Source organism: Eubalaena glacialis, chromosome 19, assembly GCF_028564815.1.
Source record: "Eubalaena glacialis isolate mEubGla1 chromosome 19, mEubGla1.1.hap2.+ XY, whole genome shotgun sequence".
Taxonomy (NCBI): domain Eukaryota; kingdom Metazoa; phylum Chordata; class Mammalia; order Artiodactyla; family Balaenidae; genus Eubalaena; species Eubalaena glacialis.
Genome location: NC_083734.1, coordinates 22,710,819 through 22,729,785, shown reverse-complemented (window position 1 = coordinate 22,729,785; position 18,967 = coordinate 22,710,819). Strand labels below are relative to the sequence as shown.

Here is an 18,967-nt window from a genome sequence, read left to right as displayed (position 1 = left end):
TCCCACACAACTTTAAGGAAAGTCAAAGTGACGTAGATTGAACTAAAAGAGGAAAGCTTTAAAGCAAACTGCTTTAGCATTCACTAGAGCCATTGTGTTTGTTCAGTCTTCCATGTCAATCTCTGCTTTTCAACCCTGATAATTCATGTTATTGTCTGTTCTCACCTCATGTGTCATTCTCTTGAAGGCAGTGTGCAGGTTGCCATTCAGTATTTCTCGTCATACACACCAGCTTTAATTAAAATGGTATTGTTTCCTGGCTTGTATCTTTCTTATCCAGAATGCAAAAAAGCAGTTTCATAAATATCATTCTTTTAGATACTATTCAAAAGTACTGAACTTTTGAAAGTCAAAATCTCTAATGTCAGTCATGGCTCAACTATGTAAGGGACTTGCTGAATCACTTCTCCAGGCCCTAATCCAAGGTCTTCATTCTTAAGCCTCAACATTATTAAGAAAACTGTAGTAATGGTTGGTATTTAATTTCACTCTTCATCCTTTGTGGAAGCATGATTTGCAATTTCTGCTGGTGCACTTATGGTCCTTTCTGTAAGTAAGTGGGGGCAAAAGGAAAAAAAATCAAAAAGAAGCAATTGATTAGCAAGTTTTATTTCAGTTAGCATTTCAAACCTATAACATACTTTAGTTATTTGTGTTCTTTCTACAGTTTCTACAGCCTTTTAAGTTATTTGATTCTAGTTCATTTGAACTAAGAATCAGTTATTGATTGTTATACATAAGTAGTTTTAACAGCGCTTATATAATAATCCCTGCCTCTCCTTTCCCTCCCTGTCTAGTAGTGAACTGTAAGATGTTTAGATGGGTGCTTTTTAAAAGGTGATAGCGTCATAAAGAGGTTTGGCAGGACTGGAGATCAAAGGGATGACTTGCTGGTGCCACGAAGGGATGCTTTGTTTATGGCTCTGAGTTCTCATATTAGCTCCTTCGGCAGTATGGCCCACTGTCCAGTTGGGCACATTTTGTTCCAGCATTTTCTCCTGGAACTCTCAGTGAAGGGGACTAGGAGCCCAAGGAAACTAGGAGGGAATGAGAAGGAGCTTTTTATGCACACCTAGAACAGAAAGAGGGGCACATATTTTGTACACATCAGGACAGTGATTCAACCTCAGGCTTGCTTCTGAGTCACTGTGATCTTGGGCAAGTCCTTGGATTTTGCATGCTGTTTCTTTGTGTCCCTGGCCAACAAAGAACGGATGATGCTGATTAGTCAGGGTGAATGTCTCCAATGAAAGGTGGTACATAATTCAGATTGGTGTTATTGCCATTCCATTATACCATTATACTCTTAATATCACTGAGCATTAATAACATTCCTTTTATGTTTCCTCACTTACAACTACTGGAAGGAAGTAAACTGTTTGCCTAGGCTTTGTATCCCATCCCCTAGAAAGATTGCATCTAGAAGACTGGGTGATGCCATGAAGCTCTTTTCCTCACCCAAGACTTTTGCTGTGATTCATGGAATTTGTCTAATAAAGGGGGTTTAAATGGTCCATTAGAGAGGCCTGGGACACAATGGAGGGACATGTAATTACATTCCACCATACCAGAAGTCTTTCAGAATGGGCCCCCAAAAGATATTGCATGTGAAGTAGTGTCTAAGGAAGAAAATAAGGATGTTCTGAGATCCCTAAATGACACCTCCTCGTATTTTATTGAAATAAGCAGAAATTATTGGTCCAGACAGAGAGGTGCAAAAGACATAACTCGGCGCTCCCTGTGGCATGTTGTGGGATGTCAGTGCAGACACACAGCACAGTTTCCTTTTCCTTAGGGGACATCGCTCTCCATCTGCTTTCATTTGGGAAAATCTCTCCTAAATTTGTGGACTCTTCTTTCTCAGAGTTTCACAGGTGCTAAGCCCTGGGTGCAGCATCTTCTAATCATTGCTGGCCCATAACCCAGGTAAGCAAGAGGCATCATGAGCTCCTTCCTCTGCACTGGGCCTGTGTTTTCAGCACTTCTCAGGGTTGCACATTAGAGCAGTTTACTTTCCTTCTATTTGGAAAGCCAATTTTAGCAAAATTTCTTGGCCAGATGTGGATACTCCCCCACTTTTCCCCCCCAGATTTTCTTTCTTTGGTCTGTGTTGTCAGCCTTTAGAGCCTTTAACAATTAGTCAGTCAGAGGTCCAGCCTGGTCACTGTGCCTATTACCTACCTATTGGCAGTGCCCTTCCCTTGATGGTGATTTGGCTGCTTTATGTTTAGCACTTTTTAGACATAAATGCTATTAATAATAATAGCTAATAGGTATAGCACTTACTGTTTGCCAGGTACCATTTAAGTCCTTGACACATATGAACTCATTTAATCCTCACAAAACTCTTTGGGTTAGGTGTTATTACTATTACCCCCATTTTATAGATGGGGGAATTGAGGAGTAGAAATCTCAAGTAACTTGCCTGAGGTCAAGAGGTAACCTGCAAGTGGCAGGGCCATCTTGAGTCTATGCTGTTAATACTGTGCTATACTTAATGTCTCTACAACCTTGAACCTTTTTTTTTTCTTTTTAGATTTCACATTTTTTATCTTCTGTAGCTTAACCACATTCCTGAGAAGTAGAAATAGATATTTTCCCATTCTACTTTCAGAGAAATGCACAAAGGAGTGAAGTGACTTGGCTAAGGCTTCCTAATTGCTGACTTTAACCATTAGGTCACATGGTTGTCTTTCCTTCATAGCACTACTTGTGTACATCTCGGCCAAAATCTTTGGGGGGAAATGACTTTTAAAAAGCTTTGCTTCTGGGGAATACCTGAGTCACAGGTTTGTGCTTGTGTGCTTGCAGTAGGGATTTTGATTGGCTTCCCTGCAGTTAAGGCCTCTGAGTAGATTTTCTTGCCAAGCAAGCAGTAAGTGCCTTCTGTCAGGAAAACAGAAACATGTTGCCAGCTATTTTGAACAATGTTAGAAATACACTGCAGTGGGAAGGAGCTGCCTCTGACTTCTGCCCACTTCTTGAAATATTTTAAGGCCAGCCGTTTGGAAACTTTGTTATCAGTCCCCAATGTGGTCACAGGGAGACTAGTCATCCCCCAAAACTGAGATTTCAGAAGCCTGGCATCGGTGGAGAGGTTATGGGTGCTTTGGGTTGGTTTGTTTTTAGGGAGCTCTGGGTCTTTGCCTGCTTTACTAGACCCTCCAGTCACTTTAAGTAGAATATGAACCTGTGATTCTCATTCTTTCAGTGTCTGCCTCTCATTTCTGTTCTGCCTGCTATGCTGTGGTCCTCCCTGGGTTATTCATGCAGTGAAGATCTTATAATCAGTTGCTGCTCTCTGAGTGTGCTTCATAAAGACAAGGGAGAGTTTCAACTATGAATTTTTCTCTGGGAGAATTCCAGTTCTCCTCCCATTTGTTTCTCTGTGTTCCCTTCCTTCCCTTTGTTCTCCAGAGCCAGTTGTACAAAAGTTTAAACTACTGAAATGATCAAGCACCAGAACCATTTATCAGCAGGATTTATTTATAGAGTTTTTTTTGTAACACAGTCTCTTCAGTTTTTTTCTGTTTAATTAAGTCATTCCCACACAAATCTCAAGAAACAACATGATAAGTTAGTGTCTTAGAAAAATTACAGAAATATTTTGTCAAAATTAGCACTAACTTCCGCTGGATCTTCAGGTAGTTTCTTTCCTATTGAACTCATCTTATTATTGAGTAGATAAACGAGATACGGCACCTAAAGAGCCTGGAACATGATAAATACTCAGTGTATGTTAACTATTTACTTAGCTATTTTATTTGCTTCTCTTTCTGCCTTGAACTGTTGACGTCCTAATTTCTCTTTCTCATAAGAAGTAAAGGTAGAGTCCACTATAAAACTTGTACTTGGTTGTACTGCATGTCAGAGACAGTTCCTCTTCTCCCCATTCCTTCTTCCTCTCCCACCACCCAGTTATGTAAAGTGCATCTCCACCAGCACAGCGTTCTAGAGCCTATCATTCCCCAGCAGTTGTATTAGGAAACACTGGCAGGGTATGGGGCATTCTGTGGTACCTACGCTTCTATATGGAACACATGTAAATCAAGAAAGAGTTCATTTATAGAAAGAGTTCTGCAACCTGAAAAAATGTTTGAAAACCATTGCCTTAAATCTTGGACCTGATATTATTGAATTATTTTTAGTTTGTGGGCAGTTATGAGGAAAAATGAAGCAATGTTGTTTAAATTTTTGAACTTGTTAGAAATGAGCAAAAGATCCATGATAGTTAATACTTTTTTTTTTAATACTTAAAGTTTAAAAAGTATTACAGTCATTCATCTCTTCAGGTCATCCAGCTAGAATTTATGTTATTTTTATCTCAGACCCAAGGGAGAATGGCCTGGATAAAGTGTTCCTGGTCATTTCCCAGTGATTGAAGTTATATACAGATGTAGTGTATCTGCTCATAGCTCAGCATGTTAGATTTTGGTATTTCTTTCTTCTAATCTGAAACTCTAACAGATGTAATTTCTAGTCCATGTGTTACTAAAGTTCAGACTCCTTGTTGAACTGTTATATGAAACCTAATAATATACATAGCAAAGCATGGTCAAAAGAGATGTTCAGGAAAAAGCAGAAATTGTTATCTATAGCGTAATCCCATATAAACATATACTTAGGAAAAAAGAACTTTACTGTAATTTACTGATACAGAAATTCACTATCCTAGGGTATTTTTGTTTCCAAGGGACAGATTTCCTAGACCAGTGAGTGTGGAATAGTTAGCAGTATGAGGTTGAAAGTTTAAGACAGCTTGGGCAAAAGATTTCTTCTTGTCTTGGCTTTATTTATATGTAAGGGTTTGTTTGTTTGTTTGTTTATAGCTCTGAAGATGGCTGTAGTAGATATCTATCATTCCAGGTTAAAGGAGAGACAAAGGCGAAAAAAGTAAGTCTAGAAAACCATCCTGCCTTCTTTTGGCTTTGGACTATTGACCACATATAGCCCATAAGAACAAGTTCCACTTGTGGCTCATCTTAGGACCTTGAGGAATACACTTAACCTCCTTGGATCTCAATTTTTCCATCTGTTAAAAGGAGATAATAATACCTCTCCTTTTCTTGCTTTTTAACCTCCTCCTTCCTTACCCTTTCTTGATGTTTTGGTGACCAATGAATAATATGGATACACTGTTTTAAGGAAAAAAGGAACAAGAAAAATTCAAGATATTATTAAGTTGTTACACTTAATAATGCTCTATTCTAACTGCTCAGTTTTTATGAGAAGTCTTTTATATACAAGGATTTCAAAGAAATTATGAACAAGTTTCAGTCACTCTTGGTTATTCCTTCTCTTTGCAACAGAACAAAAAACATACATTGAGACTGAGAAATTATGGATCCCAAACCCCTATTGGATTACAGAGACTTTAACAGTTCAGAGAAGGGTATGCGGAGGGTGTGTGTGTATGTATGTGTAGGCATGTTACCATGGTGTTAATAACTAGAGATACAGTGGCATCACAACAAGAAAAAGGAATGGGACTTGGGAGGCACTCTGGAGGGACCAAGACATGATCTAAAGTAAAGCTTACTCTCTGCGTGTCTGGAGTTAGCTTCTGAGAAGCGCTGAAGAAGATTACCCAGCTGTTCTTGTGAGAAGATTCATTGCTAGTCATGAATACCTCCGGTATAAATCAGAGGTTCCAGACACGTAACTCTGCATGGTTTACCTAAATTCTGTTTTGCTTAAAACACAGAATTAGAGCTAGACAGTGTGGTAGAACTCAGTAGTTGAGGTCGCTATTAGATCTTATGTTTTATGATGACCTTCCATTAAACATGCACAAGATTTATTTCAAACAGCTTCAAGGCATTCTGTGAATGTACAGTTGTAAATGTTGAGTGTGTGATCACAGATTTTCCTTAAACAGCTGTTCTCAATTATCATTTCCCTAAGCTGAATAGATGATATGGACACAGATTCCCTTCTGTTTCATCTTAAGTTACAGACATGTGTTTTTCAGTATTTGTGAGTGCTTATTGATCTATTCATTCATCCAGCAGATAGAAATTGAGAATCTACAGTGCCCGAGGAGAGGAAAAATATATGATGCTTGAGAGCCTAAAATTGTGCTAGAGACTTACTGACCTGCAGAACTTTGTGGGGAGTGACTTCTCTGGACCTCAGTATTCCCCCTTGCAGTGTTTAGGATATCTAATGAAAGCTGTGTGTGGAAAACATGGTTAAATGTGAAACTGATTATCATATATATGTTTTTCATTCTAGAATTATAAGAGACCATGGATTAATCAACCTTAGAAAGTTTCAGTGTAAGTAATAGTTTTCCTTATTTTAAAATTTCTCCCAACATTATTGAATAGTTTTAAACAAATCATTTATGACAGTAGTTCTTAATCAAAGTTGCATATTAGCATCACCTAGGAAGCTTTAAAAAATTCTGATGCCTGACAGTCACCTCAGACTAATTAAGTCAGAATCTCTGGAGGTAGAGCTACAGCATCTGTATTTTTTTAAAGTCTTCAAGGCAATTCTGTTGCATCGTAAGAGTTACAAACCATTAATATATGGTCAATAACACTAGCATGAGAATTCTTTTTTTTTTTAATTAGTATAGTAATTAAAGCATGAATATTAATGGATCATTTTCTGGAACTGGATAGGGTTGTGTTTTGGAATTATATGTTAAATATAAAATAACTTTGACCATCAGGTTGTGAAAATATTTTTATGGAAAAAAATTAACAGAAAATGATAGCTTTATTTTGCATGGTCGGGGCAAACAAACAAGAAAAGACATTAGCATTGTATGATGATGAAATAAACCTATGATTTTTAAATGATTGCTAACTTTGACCTTACTTTTAAATATTTGGCGATAACCTATGCTGGGCGGAAAGAGTCTCTGTACTTTTTCTTCTTCTACACTGTAGAGTTTGTTCAGAACATAAGAATGATGATATCATAATAATTGCAATATTTATATATGTTTATAATAGTTGTATGTCACAAGACTTTTTTTTTGTAAAAGTACCTAATGATTGTGCTTCATACGCTAATTGATAGAATCTTATAGGGTTTGACACTCTGTGCCAGGAGGGTTCAGGTCAGCCAGTCTTGGGTTAAGTGTCAGTTAATAGAGTCATGGTTATAAGTAGGTTACATTTTATGTCCTTTATTTTTTCACTTTCCATTACACACATTATGGTGTTTTGATGATGTCACTTCTAATAGTTACATAATATGTTGTATAAATACATAAACATATAATGACGTGCTTAACCTGTCTTTTATTATTAGATCTTTAGCTTATTTTCAGTGTTTTTCTAATCATTATAAATAAAGCTAAGGTAAACTTGTTTGTGAATAAAGCTTTGTCTGTATTTAAAATTGTTTTTTTAAGATAGATTCCCAGAAGTGGAATTAAATAGGTCAAAGAATATGATTATTAAAAATGCTTAACACATGCTGCCAGATTGTTTCCTAAAAGATGGTTTTATCAATTTATATTCCTTCTAGCAGTATACAGTATTGCCTATTTAACCTCATCCTCATCGAGAGCTGTGGGTTTGCAAAAATAACCCAAGGTCAGATCTCCCTTGCCCTTTCTGTAGACAATAATTGGTCATGTTCTGATAGCCACAGTAGTGGGTTCCTTTGTCTGAATTCCTGGGCTTTCCACGATAGGTCAGTTGATTTTAACCTTTACATAGTAGACCTTGACTCTTGTATAAATTCTGTTCTCAGCTGGTGGACAGAGGTCAGTTTAGCCTCTTTATTCTTTTAACTGTATTTCTTACATACAGAGCTGAGGGGAAGCTCTGTTGCTTCCGAGAAAGAAGTGGTATGTGCGTTGTGGTTTGAGAGGTCTTCAGTTGCCATTATACTGAATGTACATGTGACCTTAATGTGTATGCACAGGAGTTTTTTTCATCAAATTAAAAAATTTTACTCCAAATGTTTCTGTATTATCCCTGTAGAGGGGGGCGGGGGGTTTGGTGGTGAAAATAATCAATTTGTGGCTGCCCATCAAATCAGCTCCTAGAATTTGTGGGCAAGAATTTCTCCTGCAAAGAAAGAGATTCATCTGAAAAGAGGACTTATTTAAGTAACTGTCATAAGTGATAGCCTGTATCTTTAGCCTGAGAGTGGACTAAACTAGCCTAGTTACTCTTATTGAAATGACTGAGTAGCAGTTCGAGAGTTCCTGGCCGCTCCAGCCTACCAGTTACTGTTGGTGGGTTTTACTACCCATGTTTTGGCTGATAGCTCTTTTTATCAGAAATTTGGTCAGTAGTGATCCTCAAAGTTGCTGACCCATATGGGTATCCCAAATGGCATATTTGACTATTCGCTTCCATCGTAGTTATCAAAATATAACTTCATTAGTAGTACATTAAGTTGTGGTACCTAATTAAGTTTAAAGAAAGGCAAAATGACCCATGTAGAAAGTGAAGAAATAAATGCCTCATTTGAGGATATGTAGTTACAGAGATTTTTATTTTTGGTGGAGCGTGCAAGAGATCACACTTTTTCCAGGCTAATCTACCTCTTCTAGATGAATTAGTATGTCTGCACTTCCCTTGTTTTGCAGAAGTTATTTTTTATTTTTTTTAATTTATTTTATTTGTTTATTATTTTTGGCTGCGTTGGGTCATCGTTGCCGCGTGCGGGCTTTCTCTAGTTGCGGCGAGCAGGGGGTACTCTTCGTTGCGGTGCGCAGACTTCTCATTGCGGTGGCTTCTCTTGTTGCAGAGCACGGGCTCTAGGCGCGTGGGCTTCGGTAGTTGTGGCGTGTGAGCTCAGTAGTTGTGGCTCGCAGGCTCTAGAGCTCAGTAGTTGTGGCATATGGGCTTAGTTGCTCCGCAGCATGTGGGATCTTCCCGGGCCAGGGCTCAAACCCGTGTCCCCTGCGTTGGCAGGCGGATTCTTAACCACTGCACCACCAGGGAAGCCCTCTGCAGAAGTTAATACCAGAGATTTTGCCCCACATTGTTTCTGAGAACACATGATCTAATCATCTTTCCCGTTACTGCCAGTACTTCCTGCCCTTGTATAGATTAAGAGACAGCAAGGTGTGGAGGTCTCCAGGGTGCTCAGCAGTGCAGATGCTCTCCAGTGATAACAAACTCTCTGTGTCATAGTCACTCTGATTCTCTTATCATTATGATTAGTGCGCTGCATTCTTAGCTTTCCAGTTTGCTTCCTGTCATTGGTAAGTTAGTCATATGAGGTCAGGAATAATGTTCTTCCATTTTACTTCTTGTAAAAAAAAAAAATGCAGAAAACTTAGAGATCTTTATATTCTTTACTTTCTCTGTAGTAATGGAACGGCGGTATCCCAAGGAAGTCCAAGACCTTTATGAAACAATGAGGCGATTTGCAAGGATAGTGGGGCCGGTGGAACATGACAAGTTCATTGAAAGCCATGCATGTAGGTGGTTTTTTAACCTTGAGCAAATATTTGTGTGTGTGTTTTAATGTAAATAGGAGAGATAATGGTGTGTTTTATGTGAAGTTCTGTAAATAAATAAGTGGATTTTTTTGTATTTCTTCCACTTTATTACTATGAGATTAATTTGGGACTTTGGGGGTGGGAGAAGAGAGCTTAAAAAGCCTAGTGGCTTGTTTTCCCCTCAGATAAACAATAGTTTAGTAGTTTTTCCCCCTTTTTATTATGGGAGTTTTCAAATACATGCAAAAATAGAGATCATAGTATAATGAACCCCCATGTGTCCATCACCCAACTTCAGCAATTATCAACACGTGGCCAGTCCAGTTTCATCTTTACCACGCACTCCCCTCCCATCCTCAACTGGATTATTTTGAAGCAAATCATATTATTTTATTCGTAATTATTTTAGTATTAAAACCAGTTTTTTAAGTGGGGACAGAGTTGGATGACTCATCGAGATAGTATATATAGTACTTCCATCATTTTCTTGCCTTTTTCCCTGAGAGAGCTCTATCTAGTTACCATTTGATTTCTCACTGTAAAAAATTGAAGTTGTTAAGGCAGTAAGGCAGTAAGACTATAAAACAATCTGGACTGCGGGGCTAAGTCTATACCTTTACTCATGAGAGTCAGGTGTTTGACCCCCAAGTTTAGTTCTGGGAAGGTACTTCATGAAGGCTCTTATCCTGTACTCATCATGCAGACATTTCTTGCATGACATAGTAGGCATGTATCTGAGCCAGGTTGGTTGTCCTCACCAGACACCCTGTTTGGTTGGCATTCTTTGTGTGATTTATCCTGGGTGATTTATCCTTCACTTCCTGTCCCAGTTTGTGCCATCCCTGGTTTATGTGTCACTCCAAAGAACAACACCCCATGGATTGTCCAGGTTCTTCCTTCATCCTCTGTTTCAAAGCACCCAAATTTGAACGTTCTATCACATAATAACCCAAGCAGTGCAACGTGATCTGTGTGCTCAGAGGAGGCAGAAATCTTTGGTTTATGGAAAACACAATGCTCTTTTGTTCCTATAGGAGAAAAGCTGTAAAGAAACTATCCGGGACTTGAAGCACAGAGCTTTTGTCCTTCCCTTGCAAAAGGGCCACATCAAGTAATACCAGAGACAGGTCTCATAAAAGAATTTGGTTTTGTGACTAGAACTTTTAACAGAGAATAAATAGAGCAGGGAAACTTGGTGATTTAAAAAATTATATTCATTACTTCTGTAGCTAAATGAATTCAACCAGTTCACTATAAGTTTTCTAGGAAGCAGCTGGAGACAGAAGCCAAAAGACAGCTGCAGTACATTTTTGTCAGCTCTTGGGTAAAATTTCTAATGAGATATTAGCAACAATTAGGATTCCCCAAATGGAATTGCCCAGTCTTTTATAGAAGGCAGAATTACTGAAAATATTCAACAGTTGAAGTGCTCATTAATGTTGATTTTGTTTTTCCAATTTTTCTCCTTTGTTGTTTTCGGGGGGATAAACAGTGGAATTCGAACTCCGAAGGGAAATCAAGAGGCTCCAGGAATACAGGACAGCAGGCATTACCAATTTCTGTAGTAAGTATGCTTAAGCTACACACTAAATCAGAGGGCAGGTCTTCCAAACACATAGAGGGTGTCTCTGTTTGAAGTGCCATGGAGTTTTTTTTTTTAAACAAGCTTTCACATTTCAGAATGAGTTTTCAATCTTTCCCATAAAGTTTCACCTATTTAATCCTTATAAAATACCATGATATGGATTATCTGAGGTGAAATAAAAGTTATGACACAGAGAAAAGAGAGATGCTGTTTTAGATTTAGGATTCTGTTGTGGCCTCTAAAAAAAAAGATTTTGTATTCCAATTTTTAGCCTCAGCCTTTTTAAATTTAGTGATGCATAGTCTGATCATTCTTATTAAGGGAGCTTCAACTGGTTCTAGGCGCTTGCATCCCAGTTACTTGAGGTAGTGATGATTATATTCATAGCAGCTAACAGTTTACCATGCACCAGGCCCTACCCTGTGCACTTCACCTGGATCGTGTCATTTAATTCTTGTAACAAACTTATTGTTATTTTCATTTAATGGAGAGACTAAAGTTTAAAGTGATTAAGGAGCTAGTTGTAGTAGAACCAGGTCATAAGGGAAGGTAGTGTGTGTTAGTAGTTAAGAGCTGAGGTCTAGACTTGGACAGCTTGAGTTTGAATTCTGGCTGTTCTTTCACCAGATCTATAATTCTGTTCATTTCAATTTTCCAAGTCTCTTAGAGTTAGTATGAAGATTAAATTAGAGGGACTTCCCTGGTGGTCCAGCGGTTAAGACTCCGCGCTCCCAATGCAGGGCACCCGGGTTCGATCCCAGATCAGGGAACTAGATCCCGCATGCCACAACTAAAGATCCCGCGTGCCACAACTAAGACCCGGTGCAGCCAAATAAATAAATAAAATAAATAAATAAAATAAATATATATTTTTTAAAAAAAGATTAAGTTAGAGATAATGCATGAAAACATAGCACAATACCTGGCACACAGTAAATCCTCAGTAAATGGCAGTTTCTGTCATTTTGTTGTTATTGTTGGAATGATCTTCGGCATTTCCTCCTCCTTCCTGTTGTTGAAAGCTATCACCCACTGCTCACAAGAAGTAGCCCTGTGGGTATAAGTTCAGCCTACTGTAATGGCTCTTTATTTCTAACAATGGAAACAGTTTACAAAATGAAATTTTATGTGGGGCACTAATCCATAAATAAGATAAAAGTAGAACTACTTTGGTTGAAGTCTGATGGTTCAGGTCATGTGTGGAGCACAGGACCACTGGTATGTGCTGGTGCCCTTGCTCTTCCCCGTAATCCCTGAGATATTTTCATGGTATCCTGGGCCTCTGTGGAACACGGTTTGAAACCCACTGGTGTGATATTTTGGATCCTGTGTACATTTGTAACATGTAGAAAACACTATGCAGCTGTTTAGCAAGATGCGTATAAAGACTCTGATACCAGGTTTGGGTTACCTGATATTGGTTGCCTCTGGGAAAGAGGGGAAAGGAATAGTACTGGTCAATGAGGCTTTATTTTTATTTGTAATTCTAACTGGTTTTTAAGGAAGAGTGTATGTGTATAGCACTTGTGTGACTTGGAAAAATATATGGATAGAAAAATATAGAACAGAAAGTAAATATGACAATATTAAAAGTTACTTTTAGGGGATGGAAATATGAGGGACTCCTTGTAATTATCTGTTTTGGGGATTTTTCCCCCAAATTTCTTAAAGGTAGAAAAGGAATAAAAATGTTTTTATTTCTTGTCAAAAAAGGGATTTCAAACTAGGGGAAATGACTTTGCTCTTAGAAAAATAATTGTGGAAGCAGTTTTGCAAAGGAAATTTAAAAATGACTGGGAATTCCCTGGTGGTCCAGTGGTTAGGACTCAGCGCTTTCACCGCGTGGGCCTGGGGTTCAGTCCCTGGCTGGGGAACTAAGATCCCACAAGCCTCGCGGCACGGCCAAAAAAATTTTTAAATTAAAGACTACCACCTAGAGGGGTGGGATAGGGAGGGTGGGAGGGAGGGAGATGCAAGAGGGAAGAGATATGGGAACATATGTATATGTATAACTGATTCACTTTGTTATAAAGCAGAAACTAACACACCATTGTAAAGCAATTATACTCCAATAAAGATTAAAAAAAAAAAAAAAAAAGACTAAAAAAGATGAAGTTTGCTGATGAGTTAGGAAGCCCTTCGGTTAGTTCTGCTGCGTTGTCATTGTAGTCGCAGTGTTTTTTAATACCTCCAGGTGCCAGAACCTATGATCACCTCAAGAAGACTCGAGAAGAGGAACGCCTCAAACGCACTATGCTCTCGGAGGTTCTCCAGTACATCCAGGACAGTAGCGCCTGCCAGCAGTGGCTCCGCCGGCAGGCTGACATGTGAGGAATTAGTCCAGGGGGAAGGAGCAACCTCTTGGAGGATTTGGCCTTTACCTGTATTTTCAGAGAATTCTGTGGGCACCCTATCCTACATGGCAGGGCAGTAATAATTGGGTGACTAGAAGAATTCAGAAAATTTTAGCAGGCTGTCTCAGAAACAGTACCATACTGACAGTTTTGAGAAACATAACTGGCCTCCTAGAATCCTACTTTGCTACTTTGACCTTATTTTTTTTAATTAGTAAAGTCCCTCCCCATGCTTTCTTTCTCCCTCTGTATCTATTGGTATGATTTTCATTGAAGAATCATGTTCCTGTCCTTTCCCCATGAATGGTCTCTGTGATGTGCCAGGCCAAGAACTCTTCTTAACAAATCCAAGCAATTTCCTTCTCTGGAACAGATTTCCTTTCCTAGGTAGTACAGTTGGGATAGCCTGTAAAACATAATACAGTCTGTCTCATTACTTCTCTTCAAAGTAACTGACCTGATAAGTGTCACCCAGTCTCACATGGGCTTTTGGAAATGGCTTTCTTTGATGTGATATAAGTTTAAATTCCTCTTCTTCTTTGCAGTGATTCTGGCCTGAGTCCTTCCATACCAATGGCTTCGAATTCAGGTAATTAGTTTTTAGGCTGGAGCAGGTCTTGATTGTGAGGTTTTCATTCTAGGAATTATGGTAACCCAGCAATCCCTTCAGCCTGTGTGGGAGCTGGGTGCTTAGGCAGAGGAATGGTAATTAAGTGTTATCCCAATTTCTAAACATAAGCAAGTTTTTAGAATATTCATGGCCAAACAGGACTTTCCTCAGGTTTGGAGTACAAAGACAGGGGAAGAAAGAACTCCAGACAGGTGTTTTCTCTATTTTACCAATGTTCATGGGCAGTTAGTTTACTATGATGCTGTCTACCACAAACTTTGAGATTTGTCTCACAGGGGATAATTAGAGGCTTTGTATCCTATATGAGCAAAGAAGCATGTTACTTGCCAGAAAAGCAAGACTTTCTTTATAAGTTGGAGACTTAAGGTATTTCTATTTCTTATCTCTGGGTATTTCGTCTTTTGAGGTTAGTTTACAGAGCAAGATTAAGCCATATGCTATCTGGTAATCCTTGGTTCTTGGTAATCAGTGAATGGTAGTTTGGGGCGGTATTAGTTGCAGAACTCTGGTCCAAGATCATGGTGTTTCTTTGCCTGTTTTCTTGGTTATCATTCACCCCTGCTCCATATGGTAGATTAGCCACTTCCCCTGGTCAGAACATACAGACTGCTCCACTGATTACAGATTGGACTTGGCAAAAAGATGACCCACTTGCAGTTTTACCATTTTTTGGAAGCTTGGAACAACAGACCTTGTGATCCCATTCACAATCTCTCAGATTCAGGATCTAGACAGGGTCAGAAAAGGCGACTTTATGGGTGATAATTTTTTTTTCATTTATTCCTTTGTTTCAAGTAATAATTTCTTAATATTTAAAGGAGAAAAGAGTGTCTTTCAGGGAATAGCCAAGACAGTTAAATCCAAGTTTTTAAGTTTCTTACATCCAACCCCTCCCCAATCTAAATACAGAAATACAAATAACTTAATATTGGCTAATTAAAAGGAATGAATGGACGTGACCGAGCTCCTTTGGTATTTGTGTTTTCTGAACCATTCGCACTTGCCCTTTGCTGCGTCCTAGGCGGGCATTTGCCTTCCTCACCCCCTGTGTTTAGGTTGAGGCGACCCCTTACTCCTCTTCACGCTCTGAGTTGCTCCTAAGGTAGTGCAAAGTTGGAAGCCTGGATCCCTGATCGTAACCCAGCCTCTGGGAACTTTGGTGAGGCATCGAATGATTGTAGTCTCCCTTTTTGAGCATTTAGGGTACGGCTAGGCCTGTCGGTTATGGAGGAGTCCTCATCCCCTTTGTTGATATTACAGAGAAGTCTGTTTTGTAGTACAGCAGGCTGCAACAGTCCATCCCCTTTCTCTCCACCACCTACACGGCAACCCCCATGAAATGTAACATATTATTCTGCATTTTCTTTTGTTTGACTCAGTCCATTCATTCAAGTATACATTCAAAACAAAACCAAAAGGTTTTGCACATCAGGCTTCCTATCCTGGGCAGTGACCTCATGCTTGGGTTTCTTTCTCAGGTATGTGAGTTCACCTCAGCCTCTACTTTGCCATATAGTGGCTCATTCCTCTGTGAGGATCTTTCAGGTAAACAGGGCTAGTTTGGAAGGAACAGATACTCCCTCACGTAATAAATAAGGGCCTTTTGCTGGCCTAACACTCTGCCTTTGCTCTCAAGGCGAATGGTACGTGGTTAATCACCATGTTTGCCTTGCACTGCTGGCAGAGTGGCAAGGGTTAGGAAATGTCTCTCCTGCAGAGTTGTTATTTCCATTCATCAGCTGTCAGGGCAGGCAGCGTATGACCTTTCTTAACTGGACAACATCTGGGCTGTAGATTTTAGAATCTCCCACTGGTTTAGGAAGAATAGCCATATTTGACACTGAGGTGTGTGTGATTATATGTGTATTTTATCAGAGCAGAGGGCACATGGCTTACCGTTTTTATTTTCAAGTGAACATTGGGGTACCTGTGTTGCCAGATAAACTGAGGCCTGAGGTGTATATATACAGCTATGTATAGTAATCTTGTACCTAACTGGCCTGACTGTGGTGAACTTCGTTATACACTTTACACCTGAGGGATTGTCACTCTTATGAAATACATGCCTTTTTCTGTCTGTATCTGTAGGTAGACGAAGTGCACCGCCCTTGAACCTCACTGGCCTCCCTGGCACAGAGAAGTTGAATGAAAAAGAAAAGGAGGTAACAAAAAGAAGGGGAGCTGGTTAGAAGAAAGAGAGTAGGGGCTGGTTATTCATTGAGTCGTCATTAAAAACACATTAGAGGATCAAACCCGTTTTGCTCTGTTCATGTCACACCCGTGCATGTACAGCTCTGGTCCATCCCAGAGGTCTGGGTGCTGAAGAGCTGACCTCAGCAGGTCTCAAGGACTCCTTTCCTGATCACCCAGCCACCATTCATCTCCTGAGAGAAGAACATATGAGATGTAAATCTAAATAATAGCAACTATCATTTATTGAGCATTTACCATGTACTAGATACAGTACTGTGCTTTATGTCAATGAATTTATTTTTTTTCAAACTTAAAATAACTGGTATATGAAAATGACTATTTCCTATTAGAGTGGGCATTTTCAGAAGTTCTACTGTTATTCCAACAATATGACCATCACTTAAAAGATTTTTGAATTGTCTCCATAGTATGTGTATAAGCATAAAAGAGGAATTCATCATCATATATAGTCACACGTTAATTTTGATTTAAAAAGCCATGACCTACTTTTCTTTTACATTATAATCACCGGATGTGTCTTCTTCATATTACTTTTGGCCGTTTCTAAACTTTAAATCCAGCCTCAAAAGGGTCATCATCAAGCGTTGTCAAAAGAATGTGCCGCAGCTCTCAAGTCCATTCCAAGGGAGGATCCTCTTTTGTTCCTCGTGTGCTCCTTTTACGGTTCCCAAGATCAGTGTCTTCATCTGCCACTCCGTATCAGTAATTCAGGTCAGACAGTAAGGAAAAGTCATGGAGTAGGCGCTAGTATTAGTCTTTTATTTTACCCAGTAGGAACAGTAGAGATTAGTTTGGGAGTAGAAGGGGGTGTATGTTATATCCAAGTATTGCTGAACAAGTATTGCCATTCTGAGTCAAGGGTGGAATGGCCTGGAGTTTCAAGCAGTTTTTATCCTTACCCACAAAGTGGTAACCTCAGGCTGTTCATTTCTGGATAATGGCAGGTGAACTGGAATCGAGCCAGCTTTCTAGATTTTTAGCACTTAAAGTGACCTCTTAGCAAGGTCTCTATATCTCTTCTCCCTCCAAAGTAGGAAATGTAATCACAAAATCAGGGACTAAAGATTTACGCCGATACTAAAAATAATGCGATTGATACTTGGGAACCCAAGTATCAGCAGCCCCACCCGCACGGTGCCCTGTGGCTCTTCCCTGACTGGCTGAGCTGGAAGGTGCCGGGCCTCTACCCCACACCGCTCCTCAGGACACAGACTTGTATCCCTGACAAATCCAGGTGAGCCAGCCGACAGGTGCTGGAGCTCTCCCGGCATCACACTCTGCCTTTTTCTGTCTGTCTTTAGAGAGTATTCTCTCCAAAGAAAAGACAAACTGGAATGTGATCTAGCCACCAGCAGCTCCTATAAATAGTTGGAGGTTGATGTCACTCTTTAAATTTTATTTTGGCTATACCTGCTGGATTAAATTATGAGAATGACAGATGTTAATGTTTATTAAATTTGCCATGTCTTGCAGCTCTGTCAGATGGTGAGGTTGGTCCCAGGAGCCTATTTAGAATACAAATCTGCTCTATTGAACGAATGTAACAAGCAAGGAGGCTTGAGACTGGCACAGGCAAGAGCACTCATCAAGATAGACGTGAACAAAACCCGGAAAATCTATGATTTCCTCATCCGAGAAGGATACATCACTAAAGCCTGAGGCTCTCCGGGCCTGGTGGGCCAAAGGACAGTACGGGCATTCTGGAGTTTTGTTTTTGAGCTGAATTCTCCTTGTAAAAAGAGGGGAAGAACAAAGGAAACCTTAAGTTGTATTAACGTCTACTTTCTTCTCCCCCCTGCTTTAAAATACTCCTGTTGTTTGTATTGTGCTGCAGAGTTACGTGCTAGATAAGCTATTATTAACTGTGTGTGGGCATTCATTCCTAACACCTCTTGTAACAAAAACAAGAACCATAGTACCTCACATCACAGTGTTGGTAGAAATAGAACTGAACCAGTCTTTAGTCCCAGGAGTCCAGCGCAGATCCTTGTACTTGCTTGGGAGGTTGGTTTTCTGATTATCTGTTTTGCCTTCAAACATTACAGACAGATTTAAAATAAAGAGGTTATATAGAGAGAAAGCTTTCTCTTTCTGTCTGAGGATTCTTTTAAGCTGACAACTTATGTTTACGAGCAAAGAGGAGGAAAATCTCCCCATGATGGTCTTGTCCCAAACTGCATCTTCAACTTTAATGTCTGGCTTTGTAAGTTGCAGTCTGGCTGTCTAATCTGCAGTAGACTTTTGAGGAGGTGGCACTGGATATAAAATGTCTCTGTTATTTTTAGAATTAATGGATTAAAATGTTTTGCTACTTAATTTGTGGGTGTGTCAAATATTCTGGTCACTAAAGCACACTTAGGGGGTTGGATGCATGCCTCATCACGCTGCACTGTCTCTGCTAACATGTGTGTCCTGGGCTCACCCTGTTCTCACCCATGGCTTCCCTGGATACCAGACCCCTGAGGATGGAGGTGATGCAATTAACCTCAGTGTTGCTTAGATTAAGACCTGAACCCTAATTTCTCAATGGTGAAAGGCTAGCCTACAATAAGAGCTACTTGTAAAACAAAAGGAAAGCCTTTTCATATATGGAACTCACTAGATACGAGGGTGAGTGACCCCACCACATCTGAAACTTGGTCCTCAAATCTTTCTGCACAATAAGAAGCCAAACTCAGAGTCAGGGTTTTCCCTTTTCTGTTAGAAGCAAAGTTGTATAGAAATACTTCAGAATCTGCACAAATTACCTCCAGTAGCTGACT

At 39.5% G+C, this 18,967-nt stretch overlaps 1 protein-coding gene across 6 annotated transcripts in view; it reads left to right on the top strand.

Annotated features, from left to right (window-relative positions):
- The window catches only part of TADA2A (transcriptional adaptor 2A), a 44,611-nt gene extending 26,116 nt beyond the window's left edge, over window positions 1-18,495 (top strand). For all 6 annotated transcript variants that reach the window (XM_061175012.1, XM_061175015.1, XM_061175013.1 and 3 more), the window contains 8 exons: window positions 4,830-4,893; window positions 6,235-6,278; window positions 9,290-9,400; window positions 10,914-10,985; window positions 13,201-13,333; window positions 13,906-13,949; window positions 16,080-16,153; window positions 17,679-18,495. In XM_061175012.1, coding sequence (XP_061030995.1) covers window positions 4,830-4,893; window positions 6,235-6,278; window positions 9,290-9,400; window positions 10,914-10,985; window positions 13,201-13,333; window positions 13,906-13,949; window positions 16,080-16,153; window positions 17,679-17,864 — 728 coding nt within the window. In that variant the 3' untranslated portion in view covers window positions 17,865-18,495. The remainder of the gene's footprint in view (window positions 1-4,829; window positions 4,894-6,234; window positions 6,279-9,289; window positions 9,401-10,913; window positions 10,986-13,200; window positions 13,334-13,905; window positions 13,950-16,079; window positions 16,154-17,678) is intronic.
- The last annotated feature ends 472 nt before the right edge of the window (window positions 18,496-18,967 follow it).